The sequence below is a fragment of the Pteropus vampyrus genome, unplaced genomic scaffold (genome assembly GCF_000151845.1).
Source record: "Pteropus vampyrus isolate Shadow unplaced genomic scaffold, Pvam_2.0 Scaffold146, whole genome shotgun sequence".
In the NCBI taxonomy this organism is placed as follows: Eukaryota; Metazoa; Chordata; class Mammalia; order Chiroptera; family Pteropodidae; genus Pteropus; species Pteropus vampyrus.
In genome coordinates this window covers 1-21,001 of record NW_011888927.1, presented here as the reverse complement: position 1 = coordinate 21,001, position 21,001 = coordinate 1, and the positions used below count along the sequence as shown (strand labels likewise).

Genomic DNA, 21,001 nt, shown 5'->3' with positions numbered 1-21,001 from the left:
AGGAGATATTTTCTACATAGCACAAATAACTTTGTTTGATACCTTAGTCACAAGATTTCTTCTGTTTTAAGGAGTAGGCTTTGATTTCAAGTGGCCTCATTCTCAAGTTCGAGAGATTCACCTACGACGTTACAACTTAAGGAGGTCGGCCCTTGAGATTTTTCATGTTGACCAATCCAACTACTTTCTCAATTTCAAGAAAGAGGTATGTAAGACGCTACCTTTCTGGCAGCCCCAAACTATTAGCTTGAAATAATTTTTCAGTTAGTGAACTGTTATTAAACTTTGGACTCTTTAAAGTCAGAATGTTGCAGGAGAAAGTTTATACTTTGGGGGCTAAGCAGTATATGAATTTCTGTTGAAATTTATGTTCGAATGTTTAGAGAGTGCTTGTTTTCTGTTTTTATATATGGCTAGATTGTAGAATATTGAGTGTCAGCCAATAGGTACCTCACAGTATCTAATTGTGAAATAACATGCAATATATATGATATGACAGGATTTATGAAATTAGTTGGGTTCAAGTCAACAATATTGGGGCATGTATTTCTTCTGGAGTAAATTCTTAAATAATGTAAGTGGTTAATAGATTACTTCTGAAGCCAGGTTTCCTGGGTACAAGTATCGGCTCCACCCCTAGCTGTGTAACCTTTGGCACATTACTCACCTGCCTCTTTCTTTCCCTCTTTCACTTTGGGTCATACTTGCTTCACGGTCTAACATCTCTCTCCCCACCTTGCTTAGCTCTCCCTCCATTTTCTCTCACAGGCGTCCCTCCTAATAAAATAATTTCATATTCAATTGTCTTGGCGTCTGTTTCTCAGATGACCTGGATTAGCACAGTCAATAAGTTTCTGTTCATTTGTGAGATCGAGGTACTTGTATGCAATTTCATTCAGATGTTTTAAGAACATTTTTCTATTTTTACAAGTGAATACGTTTTTATTATTAAAAATAAATTTTTCATTATAGGAAAGTACAAAGTGTATGTATTTTAGAAAGCTGTGTCATGTAATTAAACTAAGTGTGTTTCTGTTGAATACTGTGCACTTGTATAACTTTATAATTTTTAAAGCACATAGCACCTTTGAGAATAGATATGGAAAATTTTGTTCCTTTTTTTATAGAAGAAGAAACTGAAGTTCAGAGATAAATTTTATTACTTTACATTTGTATAGACTGAATAATTCACAAAACCATAAGGGTAGAGATTATTATGATTAATGTACAAACGAGACTCCGTAATTAATTAATTTGCCAATGTGATTAGTAAATGACAGAACTAAATTTACACTAGACTTGAATTAGCTTTCTGATTCAATGTCTTATGGTCATTCCATTATACAGTATAACTTTCTCAAGAAATACATGTCTTGACTTCACTAAATCTAGCATAATAGAGAAATTAAAACCACAATCCTCTATTTATGTGAAATGTCCAGTATAGGCAAATCCATCGAGAGAGAAAGTAGATTAGTGGTTGTTAGGGGATGGGAGGGAGTGAGAATTGGAGAGTGATGGCTAGTGAGTGTAGGGATTTTTTGGGGGATGATGAAAATGTTCCAGAGTTAGACAATATTGATAGTTGCAGAACTCTGAATATACAGAAAAGCCCATTGAATTATATATTTAAATGGGTGGATTTTAGGGTATGGCAATTATCTTAGTAAAGCTATTATAAAGTCATAATCCTTGTTTGTCTTGATCAATTTTTAAATTATAAAATGCTGTTTTTTATAGGTTAGAAACAAAGTGTATAGCAGACTATTGTCACTTCATTCTCCAAATAGTTATGGAACCAGATCACCACAGGAGTTATTCAAAGCATCAGGACTGACACAGGTGGGAAATTTTAACAGTAACTCTTTTGGTGTTCATTTTATATATCATATATCAGTCTTTTGCCTAAAAGTAAAACTTTCTTCATCTGATTACTTTTATTACAGCTGCTCTTCATCCATTTAGATTGATCTTTTGAATTATCTTTGAATATTTGTTTCCCTCACACATGTAGTACCCTTTCCTCCAACTCCCATATCATTTAGTTTATGAGCATATCATATGAACTTTTCCTTCTTAATAATTTTCTCTTTTTAAAAATGTTTTTTTTTTCTTAATTCCATGCATGAGGTAAAAAATGGGACAATACAAAAGGGGCACCATGGAAAAAAATTAAAAAACAAAACAAAACACCATTCCTTCCCGTCAGCTAAAGCTAACTGATGCTCTCATGTATTTTTTTCTCACTTATACCCCATCATCTCTTGAATTTGTACTGCTAAACAAGGAAAGGCCATTGTTTTTTTTTTTTTTTTTTGCTTTCCAGGACTATTAGCAATTTCCTAATTAGGTCTCTTCCCCCTGGCTCTTACATATGCATTACTCTTAACCTTAAGTGTTGTTCTTGTTCAGAAGTCATCAGCAGTTCTTTTCCTACCACATGTGAGAATAAGCTTTATTTAATCAAATATATTCCGTTTTCTGTGGAATAACCTTTATTCATTGAAGTACTGATGCCTCAATTTGGCACTCAAGAACAATTATAATTGACCTTTGTATGAAATCTGTATACATAGATTTTTCTTACCATTTCCCATAAGTATGTACTTTGCTTAAGGTGCACAGTAAGCTTAAAGTTGAATATTAATCTGTCAGCAAAATTCTTTGGCATACCCACATTGTGTAGAGTAATTAGCAGCCTAGGTGCAATGAGGTGATTAATGAAAATAATGATTATGTCTTTTTTTTAGAAAGTTTTGTATCTAATATAGCAAAATTTATCTACCGTTGTTCTATAGAGGTAGTTTTCTGAGGATAATATAATGTTTATTTAAAATTCGTAGATCATTCTAGTACACTAAGATACTGTTTTTTAATATGTGCACATGAAAATTTCATTTATGACAGAAAATTTTCAAAGTTGGACAGTCCTAGAATTAAAAATTTTAAGGTATCCAATAAAATATTTAATTGGAGAAAATAATTCTTATGAAGACCTTTTAGAGACTAGTGTAAAATTTATGTGTAATTTTCTGTTCCTCTTCTAGAGACCACCTTTAGTGCCCACCTGGCAGTATACCTAACAATTGCAGTATTATTGACTATATTCTCTATGCCGTACTCCATATCTCTGTGACTGTTTGTAACTACTAATTTGTACTTCTTAATCCCTTCATCTTTTTCACTCAGCCCTCAACTCCCTTCCATCTAGCTATCACCAGTTTGTTTTCTGTATCTGTGAGTCTGTTTTCATTTGGTGTATTCATATATTTTGTTCCTTAGATTGCGCAGTTAAATGAAATCATATGGTATTTATTTGTCTTTCTAGAGACCAATTTTTAAAAGGAAATGAATTTAGGAAAAGTATATTGATTTTATGTTCCTGTTAGGACTTTTTTAAAGTCCCATTCCTTTTATCAGAAGGATGATAGAATGAAAGATAATGTTAGTAGTGTCAGTAATAGTTAATGAGTTCTAAGAGATATAGATTAATCTTGATTTTGTTCTTTTGTGCTATCAGAAATGGGTAAATAGAGAAATATCAAATTTTGACTACCTCATTCAAATAAATACAGTGGCAGGACGAACCTATAATGACCTTGCGCAGTACCCTGTGGTAAGTTTTATATAACTTTCATAAATACAAAATTGCCTTTCAGTTTTATAATCACAAAAATATATGTGCATGATAGTTATATTTATTTTTTAAAGATATAAAATGTGTTTTTACCTTTATTTATATTTTCTACCCGGCAATTTTTAAATATATACAATTTTCATGTATATAAACATGAAGAATAATTAAAAAATAAAAGCCTTTTTACTTTTGCTTCATTAAAAATATTCCAGTGGCATGGTAGGACATAATGCTTCTGGTTATTGAAATAAAGATGAATAAATGTTTGCAGCAGGGAAAAAAAAATTTTAAAGACTATTCCTTTTTGTCTTTAGATAAGCACTTGATATTAGATATGGGGATAGTAGCTTTTTTAGGAAGGAAATGTCTAAATTGTAAATTGTGTCTTTTAGTTTCCCTGGATTTTACAAGATTATACTTCAGAAGAGTTGGACTTTAATAATCCATCTGTATTTCGAGATCTTTCCAAACCAATTGGGGTAGTTAATGATAAAAATGCCAAAGCCATGCGAGAAAAGTAAGTGCCTTTTATCATTTTGAAAGATACCCATTGCTGTCTGAATTTGTGTTGATATCTGTGGCCAACCAAGTGTTTGTCTTTAAATGCACACTTACTTTTGATAATCAGAGTTTGATAATTCCTTCATTATGTTTTCTTGAAAGTATATCAGTTGTCCTTCAAGTATTTTTAACTACAGTCTGTTTATTTCTCTTCTTTGCCAAATTTAAATTGATGTTTAGAATTTCTTTTCACCTTGTAATAAATGTGTGTTAAAGGATAATAGGTTCTTGAGACTTTTCTCCCCAGGTATTTTAGACTTAATAATGTACTAATCTAATGTATGAGAATATCCATCTAATATAATTTTAGTAGAAATAAAATTAATAATACTAACCCATTATTCACAAACAATATCAACAAAAAACAGTAAATGTGTGGAAATTTTAAAAGTGTCATTTTAATAAGGAAAGAAAGATTTTATAGTTCTGTATATTTATGATCCATCTTGTAAATGTCTCCTAGTTTTTTTTTTAAGCAAGCTGCTGACCTAATTTTAATTTCCCTTTTTCTCCATGTGAATTTGTGGATGAGTTGTCAGTTATGATTTCTAATAATAAGGACAAAGAATTGTTTTGCAAACAAACTTAGTTGTAGATATATTTAGGAGTATATAGTACTGGTACATTATTCTTTTTTTTTTTTTTACTTTTTATTTGCAAATCTTCCCCAGGACTTTTTATAGTATTTAATATTTGATTTGACTTACTAGAGGAATTTTGCTGTATATGTATTACCTCACTGCCATTAGTCAAACATTTTTTTCTGACAATAACAAAATAAAAGTTTTTAAATTAACACTATCTCACAGGAAATACATGTCATATAAACAACTTATTGGTAATCAAAGATACAAGTTGTTTTAAATTTCAATAGTATATTTTTTTGCATAGGTACAAATGACTTTGACCTGGAAACAATTTTTATTCCTCTGAACATTAATGATTTCTATATAAAAGAAATTGGCCTCAGGTTGATGAACTGATTAGTATTTTGGTTTAAAAATGTCAGTGTTTATTGCTTCAAAAATACTGTTCATTCTTATTTAGATTTTATACCCACTAATTCAGATGTCACCATTCAAATCATGACCTATGAATATCAGTGATCATGTTTGCAGAATTACTATGTATACCCTTTGCTAATATTCTGGTTTAGACCTTCTTCCTCTCCACTCTCTCCTTCCTTCATCTTTGACCTTTAGATTTTTAGGCATTCATTTTCATGGTTATTGACTGATTCTCCATATGTTTTTTTCTTTATCTTGGCCAAAATGAATATCTGATTATCACATCACTTACAATAGCAGAAAAATAGAAACAGCCTAAATATCTAAACATAAAAAATAGTTTAAATTGTCATACATTTATACATGTATCTGTTATAAATACCATATAACTATTAAAAATAGACTAGTCATTTCGAAAGACATTAATAGAATATTGTTAAATGAAAAAGTAAGTTGTGAACAATATATTATGTGAAGCACTTTAATATAGAACCATATTTGTGTATTCATTTATATATTAAGGATTAACAGATATTCACCAAAATATTAATTATCTCAGGGAAGTGCAATTATAGTTGATTTTAAGTTTCTTCTTTTTTGGTTTTCTGTGTTTTCTGATTTATCCACAGCGAACATGTATTATTGCATAATACAGAACTGTTCCAGAATTCAGTATTACTGATATTTTATTGTTCAGAAAAAGGTATTAATTAGTAAAATTTTTTTTCATATATTAACATAGTATGATGATACAAATACATAGATAATGAAACATTGAAAAGGACTTCCTAAATCTGTGTTTTCAATAATGCAATACAAGCTTATGTCCTTCTCATTTTACTATCATGGTTACAAAACTTCAGTTTTCTTTTTTAGATATGAAAATTTCGAGGATCCTATGGGTACTATTGATAAATTTCACTATGGTACTCACTATTCAAATTCTGCTGGGGTTATGCACTATCTTATTCGTACAGAACCATTCACCACGCTCCACATCCAGCTTCAGAGTGGAAGGTATGTTTTGGGTAAATACACTGTTTTTTTAAGACTACAAGTTAATGTTGAAAATGAGTTGCCTTCATGTCATGTGCTGTATAACCAAGTCACATCTCTTTTTTTTTTTCCTGTATTAGATTTTGGTTCATGTAGCCTCCAGAAAAAAATAGCCAGACTAGTTTGAGAATGGGTCACTCAGATTGATTTACACAAATAACTTTTAAGGAGAATTCCTTTTTACTGTTACCCAGTGTACTTTTGTGATCCTTACTGGTTATAGGAACCCACGAGGGATTTAGAGTTAGAACTGATTTAGACCTAGATCAAGACATCTACCAGATATTCAACCCTAACCAATGCCTGTGTAGTCCTCCTAAGAATATTTCTTAATGAAGAGGAATAAAAAGAAGGAAGAACAAGGGGTTCTTAGATTATTAGTAGTAGCTCAAACAGGGCTATGATGCCACTGTATTATCATATTACCTGTCAGTTTTATAACTTACCTACATTACACATTTTCATAATGATTCTAAAGAAATGAACTTCATGATTCCTCAGTTCCCCAGTGAATCGTTTAGGTAGCTCTCTACCTATTCACATTTTGTCTCCATTTTCTATGTTGCTTTACTGTTTAGCATTACCATTTTGCCTTTCCTACCCAATCAAAAGCTATGTATACATTGCCTGTTCTGCTCTCTTTGTATGTAGCTTTTATCTTTCAAAATTACTACACATCTTCAAATGTTACTTTACCATGATAGCAAGTAATTTCCACCCCCCCCCCGAGAAGTATAACTGGATCTTTTCAGCTTTTAATAATTTTCTGAATAAACGATTTTTCACAAAACTTCAAACATAGATTCTGTTTATACTTCAAAGGACACCATTAAGAAAGTGAAAAGATAACTCATTCAGTGGGAGAAATTATTTTCAAATTGTGCATCTAATAAGGGCCTTGCATCTAGATTATATAAAGAACCCATATAACACAATGATAAAAAGACCAGTGATCCATTTAATTACTGGACACAAAAGATCTGAATGGACATTTCTCTAAAGAAGATATACGAATGTCCAATAAACGTTTGAAAAGGTGCTTAACATCATTGGTCATCAGAGAAATTTAAATCAAAACCAAATTGAGATATCTCTTCATACCCACAACAATGGCTATAATCAAGACATAATACCTAATGTCAGTGAACATGTTGAGTAATTGGAATCTTTATTTACTGCTAGTGGGAATGTAAAGTGATGGAGCTGCTATGGAAAACAGTTTGGCAGTTCTTCAGAGGGATAAACATAGAATTACCTCAAGATCCAGCAATTCTCCTCTTAGATATATACACAAGATAACTGAAAATATGTTCACACAAAAACTTGAACACGAATGTACATAGCAACATTATTTATATAGACAAAAAATGGAAACACCCAAATGTCCATCTACTAATAAAAGAATAAATAAAATGTGGTATGTTCATACAATGGAATGTTAGTTGGCCATGATTGAATATAAGGAATGAAAACTTGATCCATCCTACATGTGTGAGCCGTGAAAAAAATATGATAAATTAAAGAAGCCAGACACTAAGGCCACATATTGTATGATTTATATGAAATATCCAAAATAGGCAAATCCATAGAGACAGAAAGTAGATTAGGGGGTGGAGGTAGGGTGAATGAAGATTGCCAGCCAATAGATACAGGGTTTCTTTTTGGAATAATGAAAGTGTTCTAAAATTAATTGTTATGAATATACAACTATGAATATACTAAAACCATTGAATATTCCACTTAAAAAAGAGTAAATTATATGTATGTTAATTATATCTCAATAATTCTCTCCAATCAAAACAAAAAGATTCTACCATTAAAGCTGCATGTCTTCTTGAATTTGGATACTACACATCTTCAAATGTTACTTTACATTAGACTCTCTATTGATGACCCAGTCATTGACTATAATTAAATTCAGTGTTCTGCTAAGTTTTGCTCCTCCTCAAACTAAGATTTGTAGGCACAAAAAGAGTCAAATTCATCATCAGTTTTAGTTAGTAAGTCATTACTTAATAAATCGAGGAAAACAAAATTGGAAATGAAACAGAATGAGTTTATGCCTTTTGTGATTAGAGAAAGAATAATCAAATTGCTGCATAACCACTTGAACATCTTTCAACTACCAGAGGCACATGGTGGAACTTAAATATAACATTATAAGAAGATAATAGTATATCCAAGTAAAATATAAAACCTTTAGCCACAGAATTATTTTGTTAATTAGCCTTTGGTTTTTAGCAAATTTGTAAAGATATTTATGTATAGAAGGATTAAATAGCAGCATTCCTATAGATCTGTTAACCACATATATTACTACTATAATACTTTGATATTTAAACTTTGATTTAAAAAGATCCAAATAACATTCACTTTCTGTAATAAATTTTACTTAGCAAAAATTATGCCATTTTTTAAAGATAAAGTTTATATTTAATTACTTGATCGCTTCTCAGACTTTTAGCTAAAATCAAGTGTAATTTAATTACTTGAAAATTTTCTCCACTGTCATTTGATTTTCAACTATTTTAACAAAGATGATGCTATTGATTAAAATGATAGTATTTATTCCTGACAACAGAGTAAGGAAGATAGATTGTCATAAGAAGGAGATCAAATTGTAATTTGATCTTAAGACATTAAATAAAAAGTTAAGAAAAACTCTAATCATTAGGAAACTTGAAAGGAGTTTAAAGGTTTGTTTCATGCTTGTTGCTCTATTTCTCTAATTCAGTATTTACTGTTCTCTTTCAACCTCCACATGTAGGTTCGATTGTGCAGATCGACAGTTCCATTCCATCCCTGCTACCTGGCAGGCTCTCATGGACAATCCAAATGATGTGAAGGAACTTATTCCTGAATTCTTCTATTTCCCAGAGTTTTTGGAAAATCAAAATCGTAAGAAATAGGAGATTAAATATTTGACTCTACAAGTCTCATGGAGTATCCTGAAAAATATCTTTCAAGACATTTTTATGATGTCCTATAGATTATTAAATGTTCATTCTTACTATTATTTAGTGACAGGGCTTAGTAGATGCCCAGATACTAGTCTTACCTTCTAGGGAAGTGCTGCGGTGAACTAAGATAATAGAGTCAAATTTAATTTTGTAAGAGAATTTGTTTGAGTAGTGTTCACTAGAGAAGCAAATGGGCATATGCTATTTCAGCCATACAGGTTAAAAGTGTTTGAATTAAATAAGATGAAAATTTAGACCAGGGATCAGCAAACTACAAGTTCATGGGCAAAATTTGGACAAATTCCTGTGTTTATAAATAAAATTTTGTTGGAACACAGCCAGCCAATTCATTTACATACAGATTGACTGCTTTCACAGTGTAACAGCAGATCTGAGTAGTTGCAACAGAGGCCATGGGGCTCACAAAGCCAGAAATGCTTATTCTTTGACCCTTTACTTAAAAAGTTTGCTGACTCCTCATTTCGAGCAAAAGACAGGAGGCAAATTGAAAAAAATGACAGGCATTAAGTTACCACAGTATTTGAAAAACCATGTTTTTAAAGTAGAGAATCATGGAGCTAAATACAGTCTTTAAGAATATCCAAGTAGTTTTTCTATGAGGTAGTTTTAGATTTAGTTAGAGCACAAATAAAGAAATTGGCAAGATTGTTACTATTGATGTTCTTTAGGGAAATTCACAGTGTCAGAGGACCATTACCAACTTATTTTTCCTCCCTTGCCATGTAATGTTAATGTTTGACCCTTTGCTTGCTCAATCGAATTACTTGTTGGGGAAAGCATATCAGGGCTTCATGTCCTTTGGTCATGCACCTTGGGACAGGCAATTAGAAACAGGGCATCTGATTCTCACATTAAGGTGGTTAGAATTGGTCACTTTCAGAAAATCAAGTGAATCGATTGACTGAGTCTGGATGCTTAGTCAAAGGACTGGAGTCTCCTAAAACAGAGTATATGGTATTAGAAGGATGAGCAGATTAAATTTACATGTAGAATTTAAGGTACTCTTAGCTTGACAATTTCTGACATTCACCAGAGCCAGTTGCTGTCTTGCACTGCTGTCCCGGTGGCTTCCATTTCTAACTATACATCGCCTCTTTCTTTGAAATAAGCTAGGTGGGCGTACGCAAAGTATATTAGTTAGAATGCCAAAAAACAATATTAGTATTATAGTACTTACTAAAACAGATTTTAATAAAACCAACTCATAATTGTGCAAGCAAGAAAATTTTATTATTTTTCTCATAAAAATTCTGAGATGTGGTAGTTTCAAATAGCTTAACAATATCATCCAAGCAAAGTTCCTTCTGTATTTTCACTCTGCTATTCTAAGTGTTTTGGCTTTGTCCTTGGCTAGTTCTTCTCATGGTTACAAATGACCAACAGTTCTAGGTATCATAGGCAGATAAAATAGTGTTTTAGAAGTGGGACTGTTAATTCTTTGTGTCATTTCTTAAGACTGAAAAACCCTTTCTTATAACCACCTATTATTGTCCAGAGCTGGGTTGTATACCAACCCCTATATCAGTCACCTGCATCAGGCATGAATTACAGGGCAGGGATAGACAACTTGAATAAAATCAAGGTTCTTCTGCACATGGAGAATGGCTCTCAGGTGGGCGACAAACATCTGCTATACAGTGATTGGGTTAACAGAGCCAGTGTGTCCTATCATTCTATGATATTAAACCTCTCTCCTACTTTGGGACACACTGATATTTTAAGACAGTTTCTTTTATGAAGGCCTTTTGTGTTAACACTTTTTCCTTCCTACACTGTATGAATAAGAAAACACCATCTTTGGTATAATTTTATCAAAATAATATGTTCTAACATTATGAGCAAATCTTTATGATATCAGTATCTATTTAGAATAGTTGTATGTAAATGTATTGTTCTTCTATAGACAAGTATAATTCTTCCATTGAGTGAGTTTCAGTTTTAAGTTAAACCAAAAAGTTACAAGGAGCTGTATTTTGTAAATTAACTATTAGAGGGAATAAGTTAATTATTTTTAATTCATATAAGAATTAAAGAAGAATTCTTAATATTGAGTTTTTGTTCAGATTAAGGTTTTGGTCATAGCTATAGTTTACCTCATTTTCCTCAACAACAACAACAATTATGAATCCGATCTACCTTGTAATAACTAACTTAAAACTTTTATTTTCATTTACTTTTTTAATCAGCTGATAAATGCATTCCAGTAGATAATTATATTTACGTGTTCAGTAAATTTAGATCAAGAAGAGAACTTTATTCTCACCTTTCACTTGTAACTAAAGAAGAAACAAAGCATTCAGTTTTCCTAAGGAATGTGCCCTCATATTTGTTTTACTTGATTTATTTAAATCTAAAATGACTTGATACATTTATTTTACACATCTTAGAATTTAACTTGGGTCGTCTACAAGTTTCCAAAGAACTAGTAAATGATGTCATTCTCCCCAAATGGGCTAAGTCAGCTGAAGATTTCATCTATAAACATAGGAAAGCTCTGGTAAGATTTTTGTATTTAGTTATTAGTGAGATTAAGATAAAGATGTATGTGTTTTCCAGAGGATGGACTAGGGTATATCTGACTATTAATTATTTTTCTAGATTAATTTGTAATCTGTTATAGATGATGTTTTAGAAAGTATTATGTAATTTATTTTGAGGTTATAAATCTTCTGATATTGCGAAGGTATAGTACAGTCCCATGGATATATAGCAAAAAAGAAAAATTTCAGTTCTATAATATATTTGCTTGTTGTATGTGAAAGTATTTCAGTCACCAAGCTGTTATAGTTTGATGTTTTGTAGTTCCCACATTTGTTTGAAATCTTATAAGGATAAGTACGTTTTGTTTTCTCTGAAGGATTTCAGTAAGTTTTTTACTAAGATAGCTAAATCCTAAATGCCACTTGAAAAGATATTACTAATTTTTAGCTAAATTTCCAGTTTGGAATCAAACGACTATTGAGAGTTAGTTTAATGTTGATTTTGTGTAATTATCTTGCAGGCAATGTATTTTTTTTTCTCCACAATAACACACTTAGTTCTCTATCTAAACTGAAATGTTGCCGACTCTGAAACTAACTAGGCCAATACTTGGAAATATTCCTTGTCATTAGTACATAGTTTGTCAAATTTACCAAATTCAGGATTAGATTATAATATTTGATTAAGGAATTGGGGGTGGTGGGGTTGATAAAGCAACTCTGAAAAGTAATCTTTTATAGCTAGCCAGGAACTTCTCAGATGCTTTCTTCTGTATTATTTTTGACATGCATTAGGGGGTCCAAGGATTTCATGAAGACATGCTCCTTATTAATAAAATGTTAGAAGTTATGTTTCAGTTATGCATTGCTGTGTAACAAACTATTCCAAAATTTAGTGGCTTTAAACTACAGCCATTATATCATCTCTCACATTTCTGTAAGTTGACTGGTCTCCTATGGGCAGTTCTCCTGGTCTTGTTTGAGGTTCCCATACCCTTAGAGTAATTGGCAACTGAGTCTAGAGTCATCTGGAGACTTCATTGAGACACTGGGGTGCTGGACTTTTCTCTCTCGTCATATAATCTTAGGATAGCTCTTCTTCATGTGGTCTCTCTACCTGGGTAGCTAGACTTCTTACATGGCTGTTCAGGGCTCCCCAAGATAGACTTCTTACATGGCTGTTCAGGGCTCCCCAAGAGTACAAAAGTGGAAGCTTCCACACTTTCTTAAGGCTTAAGGCTGTGAAGTGTCACAGCATCACTTATGCCACTTTGTAATGGTTAAACAATAACAGAATCAGGGCAGATTCAAAATGAAGGGAAAAAAACTTCATCTCTCAGGGATGGAACTGAGAAAGAATTTGCAGCTACCTTTAATCCACCACACAGAGTCTGCCCCTCTAGCCCCAGATTATTCACTTTTCTCCAACATGCAAATTATGCATATTTCTTCTCAAGACCCTTCCAAAGTTTCATCTCTTTAAGGCAGAGGTCTTTAAACTTTCCTATAAAGAACCAGATAGTAAATATTTTCACTGTGTATAAAGTGTGTGTCAAAATTCTGCCATTGTAGTGCAAAAGAAATGGGTGTGGCTGTGTTGTACTTGTATACAAATCTGGCAGCTAGTAATATTTGGCCCACAGGCAGTAGTTTGCTGATTCCTGTATTAAGGCTTGAGACCTGACGTCCAGAATCTTGTTATTCATCTAAATCAGGTCCATGTGTGAGTGAAACTACTTGGGAGTATCTTCTCTTGGATCAAAAGACTGAGAAGTAAAAAAAACAAGTTTTCTGCCCCCATGTAACAACAGTGGTGTGACAAGAACAGAAGAGTAATAGACACTCCTATTCTAAATGGAGAAAAAACAAGAGACACTGTAGTAGCTGGTTTATAACAACTCAGAATTCCAGCAGGGACATGTGCTCAGTTCCTTTATTAGGGTCTAGTGCTATTCCCTAGGAGTGGTTCTCCATGGCTCTTTTGTTCTACCCTTGGGCTCTTGGACAACCCCCACCCCCACACTCCTGCTTTGAGTCATTCTTTTTTATTAAAAATAATTTTGTTTATATGAGTATCTTTATCAGCTTCTTTACTAACCATAGTAACTTGGAAGCCAAAGTTCTGTCTTTTCTGAACAGATTCTCTTTCAGTCTGAACTAATACAGTTTCTTTAAACATTTTGTGATTGGACAAAAACCATTCCATGTTACTTTGCAAAACACTCCCTTATCTCTTTTGGGCTGAGAGGCAGGCTACTGTGGGAAAATGCCCTTAAGATTCTTGTTAAAAGAAAAAAAAATTCAACTGAGTAAATTTGAAGATCTATTTGGCTTTATTCAGTGATTCAGGATATAGGCAACATCCCATCTAGCAAATAGAAAGGGTCTCTAAGCTGTTGTACAAAATGAAAAGTTTTTATAGGCAGAAAGGAAGAAGGAAAAGGATGTTTCTAACAAAGTGGACTATTTCAGACATGGTCAAAGTTCTGTCATGCAGATTACCTTACTAGGACTGATCACGTAATTCCAGATTGTCTGGTTATAGATCATATTCCTGGGAGAGGCTGAAGCTGCAATGAGGTTAGATAATAAGTCTTGGTTTGCTGATGTGGGGCTTAGCACAAGTGACTCCATTTGGGACCTATTGTCTCTTTTTTCTGTAGAATTCTTGAGATACTCTGTTTTGAGTGCAACTATGATGCACAACCTTAAATCTTTGAGGTCTCAACAGATTGTTTGACAGCCACGCTCTTGGACTAAACTTCACCTGAGACTGTATTTTACTGGTGACATTGATTTGATCATTAACTTAGGCCATTTGTCACTTCAAGAGTCTTTGCTCTCTAGCGATATTAGAAATAAATAATTTTATTTTGAACCCAGTAAGACCTGGCTCCTTTATGTTTTTTAAAATTATGCTTAAACCCCAAACAGTTTTTTTTTTTAAGCTCATATTACTCCTCCTACATGTTATCACAGGCATCTAAAAGAGGCCAGTTAGCACGTAAAAACATTCTGCCTGGAAATCTCCATCCCCATATCCACAAGTTCATTAGGTACCTTTTCTAAGTTTCATGTAATGAAAACATGGTCCCCTTTTCTCCTGTCTCCAATAACAATTTTCTTATTGCCTTTAAGTCGCCTTGGAGGCTCTAGGTGGTCATTCAGGCCTCTGCCTGCCATCCAGTCCACCTCTTGGTGGGGCTAGATAGGGTGAAATGGAGGGAGTGATTTGGAGCATTTTTAATCTACTCTATTGTGGTTTCATTTCTTTCCTTGAAGTTTTAGACAACTTTTTCACTGGAAATTGCACAACAAAGACGTGTTCCAGAGCTATCATTAATTTTTTTGTCGTTAATATTTGAGCTATTAGAAGATTTATGTTATTTTCTTTACCCATTAGTTAGGAGATGCATTTGTAGCAATATTAACAAATATGATGTCTACATTGTACAAGATAGAATATAGTCAAGATAGTAGTAAATAGTAAAAGTTTAACAAGATTTTACGATAATTTTATTTAAAGTGGTAAGATTTTGTGTGGAAATGTTTAATTTGATTTTGCTTTAAAAAGTACCCACCTTTACATTGTAGTTAGTTGGAAGATATCTTTATGTTAATTATTGCATTCGTCCTTTTTATAGGAGTCTGAATATGTTTCTGCTCATCTTCATGAATGGATAGATCTTATTTTTGGCTATAAACAGAGGGGACCAGCTGCAGTGGAGGCACTCAATGTTTTCTATTACTGTAGTTATGAAGGTATAAGCCTATATGCTTTTTTTCTTGCATTATATATAGAAAGTATTATTTAATGTGTGTTTATACATGGTATTTTGGACATAACTATTTTACATGAGAAAGACTACATTTAAAAAATAGTGTTAGTGATCTTTTCTATTCGAAAGATAAAGAGACCTGCTTTTATAAAAAATAGTAGTTAAGAGTATATATGCAAATCTAATTTTAAATGTCAATTATTGGAGACATAAAAGTTTTTTTTTATCTCTGGCCTTTTGTGTCCTATTCACTTGGGTCCTAAATTAAGTATTCAGTATTAAGTTGTTAGCCAACTTTGAAAGAAAACCTTTAGAGTTACAGATAACAAATTCTTCAAATGATAAATAAGTTGACATTATTCTAATATTCATTAGCTCAGGATCAAGAACATTTTCTGAAGGCTTTAAAAGGCTAAAGAAGTAGTTCGTTCTTTTCTAATCCTTTAGTAGCCCTAATAGTTCTAAAGATTGTAAATAGTATGAAATAATATGAATTTGAGCAGAGCCCACGTGTCTTTTGATAGACAAACATGTTTTCATTCTATAATAGTTTTGTAGGGAGGTAGTATAGTATGGTGGTTTGGAGTATAGACTTTGAAATCAGACTGACCTAGTTTGGCTAATTAATAACCATGTAATCTATATTAGGTATGGCTGGGTATAATCAGTTAATCATAATATCACCTTTCCAATTATTTGTTAGAGAAGCAGTATTTTACAGCAATATTTTTATGTAGTTATTACACTTGTTTCAGCTGGACTATCATAAGGAAAACAATTAGGTGTACTATGAGTATAGTTTGTATTTTTCCAAGAGAAACTTTTATAGACTACCAGTTGATTTGTTTAAAATATTGTGATTCTAAGTAGTGGATGGAATTTATTCTTATACATATTTAATTAGGAAGTTTTACTGTTTTTTTTTTAAATTACCTCTTACAATGTTCTTATAAGTTAAAGAATGGAATAATATTTTGATGAAAATATACTAATCAGTCTCTGATATATTAACCACTTGTGTGGCTCGCTGATTTATTTTTACTCTATAGTGAGTTGACTACTTATCCTGGTTTTAGGAGCTGTGGATCTGGATGCCTTAACAGATGAGAAGGAAAGAAAAGCCTTAGAAGGGATGATTAATAATTTTGGGCAAACACCTTGTCAACTGTTAAAGGTAAATCATAAAAATTGTTCATTACATAAGAAGTCTAGAATTTAATTGCTAAGTAATAGTACTACCAGTATTTTCAAGGATTTTAATGGTGTAAAACCTTATTTCAGAATTATTTAGAATTTGGGAAAAATATACTGTCACTTTATAAAAAAATAGGTTTAAATGATTGTTCCTATTTTGAAATAACAAAATATTATAGTCAAAAATCCACATATACAGTCAATTACTCTTAAATCACAGAGGACTTATAAGAATTTTTAGTAGCCGACATCTGCCCAAAAAGGGCACTTACCATTCAGAGCCCAAATCTAGTCCTAAAACTCAAATTTTATAATATATAACATAAAATCAAATTATAAATATTACTATATTTCTTTCCTCATATGGTATCTGAAGTGAAATTATTGACCTGATTGTATACAGCTTTAGATTCATAGAAGTTAATCTAATTTTAGGTTTCAAAGATATCTTGATCTTTGTTAGTAAATGAATTTAGAAATAAGAAATACACAATAATATACCACTTATTAAGTCAATACTTCCTTATACAAGCACAGTGTTAGGTGATTTACCTAACCCTCACAGTAAATATTCAATTATCCTCATTTTTCAGATGATGAAGGCAAGCCTCATGGAAATTAATACATAGCCCACACACCTTAGATAAATCAAATACTACCTTTTCCAAGTTTACACAGCTGGAATGTAACTGGGGCAGGATTTGGATGTATGACCATCTAACTCCAAAGCCTTTCTACCATGCCATATTTCCTCTGAATTCAGAGCTGTTTGGGCTGTTATCCTAATTTCGACACTTTCTGCCTTAGTTGTATATTTATTTGCCTCACTATATTATAAACATGTTAGAGACAGCAACCTTCTCCTGATTATTTTTATATTTTTCTTGCATATAGTATGTGTGCAGTAAATATTTGTTGAATTGAAATCTCCACAGCTATTACAGCAGCAGTGTATCTAACTCTGGCTTATAGATATACTTCTGTTAATTTAGTTATCAGACTAAACTTTATAATTGTTACTATTCCTTAGCAACACTGGTACCTCCAAAATTGGTTTTTATAGAAAAGTCACATTTGAAATCAGTGATTTGTCACTTACCTGCTGATTGAAGCCAAAATTAACAATAAAACACTTCTTTGGGCTTTGAAATAGATTCTATAATATTTTGCATCATAATATTTTGATTTTTTTTTTTTACAAGAGTAGTGCTAATTTGTTTTTATCAACATAAAAACGACACGAAAAACATCTTTTATTTAAAATAAAGTGAATAATACATGGATGTTTGAGAGCTAAATGCTGAAGTACTTAATAGCTGTTATATATATTACCTATAATCTAATATTTTATGAAGATAGAAAAATCCCCGTTAGATAAAATTCTATTCTGCATTTTAACTGCTTTTGCAGTGTTACTTTGATTTATCATTTTCTTTTTACTTATGAAGGCGGTAATAATCTATGTCTCTGACATTAAAATTGAGGAATAGTTTATTTGAAAAGAAATGCAGCAATATCTATAATTTGATTTTGCTAATATTGACATTTCAATCTTATTTTTGGAATTAAAGATTTACCTATATTATAATTTATGATTTTTGAACAATGCATTTAATATTACAAAATATTAAGCACCATATTTAAGATACTGTTCTAGATGTTGAAAATCATTGAATGAATAGATTTCTTTTTTACTTTAAGTTACTTATTGCTAGTTGAGGAAGACAGACCAAAAAGAACTATATGTAATCCAACATAGAAATAAGTGCTAAATAAAATACTAAATAAAGTAATATGTGGAGAAAAATAACATAAGAGAATAATTAATTCTGACTTAGAAATTTAGAGGGATGTCAATAAGAAAAACTTTGAAGTAGAAGAACTGTTTCTCTAGAAATGAAGAGGGTAGGAACTTTGCTGAGAGAATAGTCTGAGCAATGACCTGGAATTAGCAACAGTGTGTGCTATATAATTCATTGTAGCTAGAGCCTAGTATGTATGAATACAGTAAGAGATGTTTTAATATAATTATGAAATTATTTTTTGTTAAAATTATTTTGAAGGAACCACACCCTCCTAGATTATCAGCAGAGGAAGCAGTGCAGAAGCAGACCAAAACAGAGTCTTCAACCCTAAACCTATTTCAACATCTCCCTGAACTCAAGTCATTTTTTGTAGAGGTAATATCCAACATGGTAGCATCAAAGAGTTTTCTCTGTGAATTCTGTACACCTCAGATCTTTAATGTAGGAGATGAATTATAATATTTAATCCAAAATAGAAAATAATTCTGAATTATCTGTTCTGTTTTTAAAACAATCTTATTGAAAGCTTTTGTTTTCTATTGAGTGGTAGTCTGAACTATTTCTCTTGGCTCTCGTTCTTCTATTTCATATTTTCCTGACCAGGAAGAATAAATAATTTCATTTAAATTGCTTTTTGTGACAGTTAATGTGATATTTAGAGGGAGTCTAAAATAACTCTTAATTATAATGTCTGCTCATGTATAAAGTATGGACCAATAAGTCAGATTGTTAATTGCTAATATAGGGAGTAGTCAAATAAAACAAAATAGTTAATGCTGTAATTGAAAGAGTACCTTCAAATTCTAATATTTAAATATACATATTGAATTAACTTTGAATAATTCAGAATGTAGATATGAAATGTGTTTATACCTATGAATTTGATTAGGATAGATAATATTAACTCTTTTGGCAGAAGAAAAAATGATAAAAAGTAGGAATAGTTGGGAGATATGCAAAGAAAAAGCAATAGCTCTCATGCAGTACAGGTTGATAAACATATATATATATATATATAACCATTTAAAAATGTAAAACATTTCTTAGCTTACTCATAGCTTACAAAACAGGTGATAGGCTGAATTTGTCTTACAGGCCTACTTTGTCAAACTCTGCATTAGAGAGAACATCATTGTAATGCGTTTCCTTAGGTTTAATATCATGAGAAATCTTTATAGAATTTCTTGATAACTCATTGAAAAAAAATTTTATGTAGTGTATGAGTTATAGGTTTATATTGAATTTTACTCAGGTGAACAATGTTGTGGTAAGCTCCACAATATTTTAATGTAAGTATGTTTTCACATGTTTGTGAAAGCACTTTCAAAATTAATCTTTGTCACTCCTTTTCTAGATGCATGTTTAACACTACAGACTTTACAAAGTTGTTTGTTTTCTGGAACTCAGAAAACAGAAACAGTACTTAGAAATGACAGCTAATTCCCAGGATGTGTTCTGGATTTCCAAGACCACCCACAGGCTTGGGAATTTGCTAGGACTCACAGGTTCAACATATAGTTAGTTGTACTCACAGCTAAGAGTTATTGCAGTGAGAGGATACAAAGCAACGTCTGCAAAGGGGAAAGCCATGTGGGGCGAAGTCTGGGGGAAACCAGGTGCAAGAGTCTTCTCCCAGTGAAGTCACACAGGACGTGCTTAATTCTTCCAGTGATGAAACGTGAAAACATGTTTTTGTCTACCAGGGAAGCTCATTAGAAACTCGGCAGCCATGGTTTTTATTAAAGGTTGATCACATAGGCACCCTCCACCCAGCATATGCCAAAATTCCAGACTCTCGAAAGAAAAGCCAGTGTTCTGCATAAGTCATGTTCTTTGTACAAGTAGTCTAGGCGTAGTGAGCCACCTTCATCATTGAAGACAAGTTTTAAATCTGTGTAAGGAAGTTTTTGCCTCCCAAGTTCCCAGATGCCAGCAAAGGGCCAACCTTGAAGGTAGGCCTTTTCAAGGAAAGCAGTCTCAGTCCTGCTGCGTTAACTCTTTCTGCACGTAGGGCAACCCATAACACCCTATTTAGCCCCAATCTGATGGGCATGTAATACTATATTTATTATGTAATACTGATAAAATTATTTTCATCATGTCTAATCATTTGTGACTTTATATGGTTTATAATTCATTACTTAGTTTATGTAAAGCTCAGAATAGCACCTGGCATATAGTATGTACCCAGTACTGTTAGGTTATGATTTACCTAATAAACGTTAGGTATAATTTATGAACTATTGTCACATAAAGAGACTTAGCTCAAATCATTATTCTCTTTTACACTGTAATAAGATAATGGCGGATTTTTTCTGAGGACTATATTTTCTGGTCTTGTTGTTGTGGCTTTTAGGGAGTGCCTCAGTTAATGGAACAGATCTATTTTTTGAAAGTTAAACCCCAAAGGAAATTTCTATAAAAATAAGTTTTCCCATTTGACTTACTTGAGAAATGTACTCTTTTGTGGTCTATATTTTCTACTTTATGTTCAAGTTAGT

The 21,001-nt window shown here is 32.1% G+C and overlaps 1 protein-coding gene across 2 annotated transcripts in view; it reads left to right on the top strand.

Annotated features, from left to right (window-relative positions):
• Window positions 1–19,130, top strand: part of LOC105298165 (neurobeachin-like protein 1) — a 104,329-nt gene extending 85,199 nt beyond the window's left edge. For both annotated transcript variants that reach the window (XM_023536009.1, XM_023536008.1), the window contains 10 exons: window positions 72–205; window positions 1,741–1,842; window positions 3,521–3,616; window positions 4,030–4,154; window positions 6,082–6,222; window positions 9,029–9,159; window positions 11,630–11,739; window positions 15,367–15,484; window positions 16,578–16,675; window positions 18,759–19,130. In XM_023536009.1, the coding sequence (XP_023391777.1) occupies window positions 72–205; window positions 1,741–1,842; window positions 3,521–3,616; window positions 4,030–4,154; window positions 6,082–6,222; window positions 9,029–9,159; window positions 11,630–11,739; window positions 15,367–15,484; window positions 16,578–16,675; window positions 18,759–18,959 (1,256 nt within the window). In that variant the 3' untranslated portion in view covers window positions 18,960–19,130. The remainder of the gene's footprint in view (window positions 1–71; window positions 206–1,740; window positions 1,843–3,520; window positions 3,617–4,029; window positions 4,155–6,081; window positions 6,223–9,028; window positions 9,160–11,629; window positions 11,740–15,366; window positions 15,485–16,577; window positions 16,676–18,758) is intronic.
• The last annotated feature ends 1,871 nt before the right edge of the window (window positions 19,131–21,001 follow it).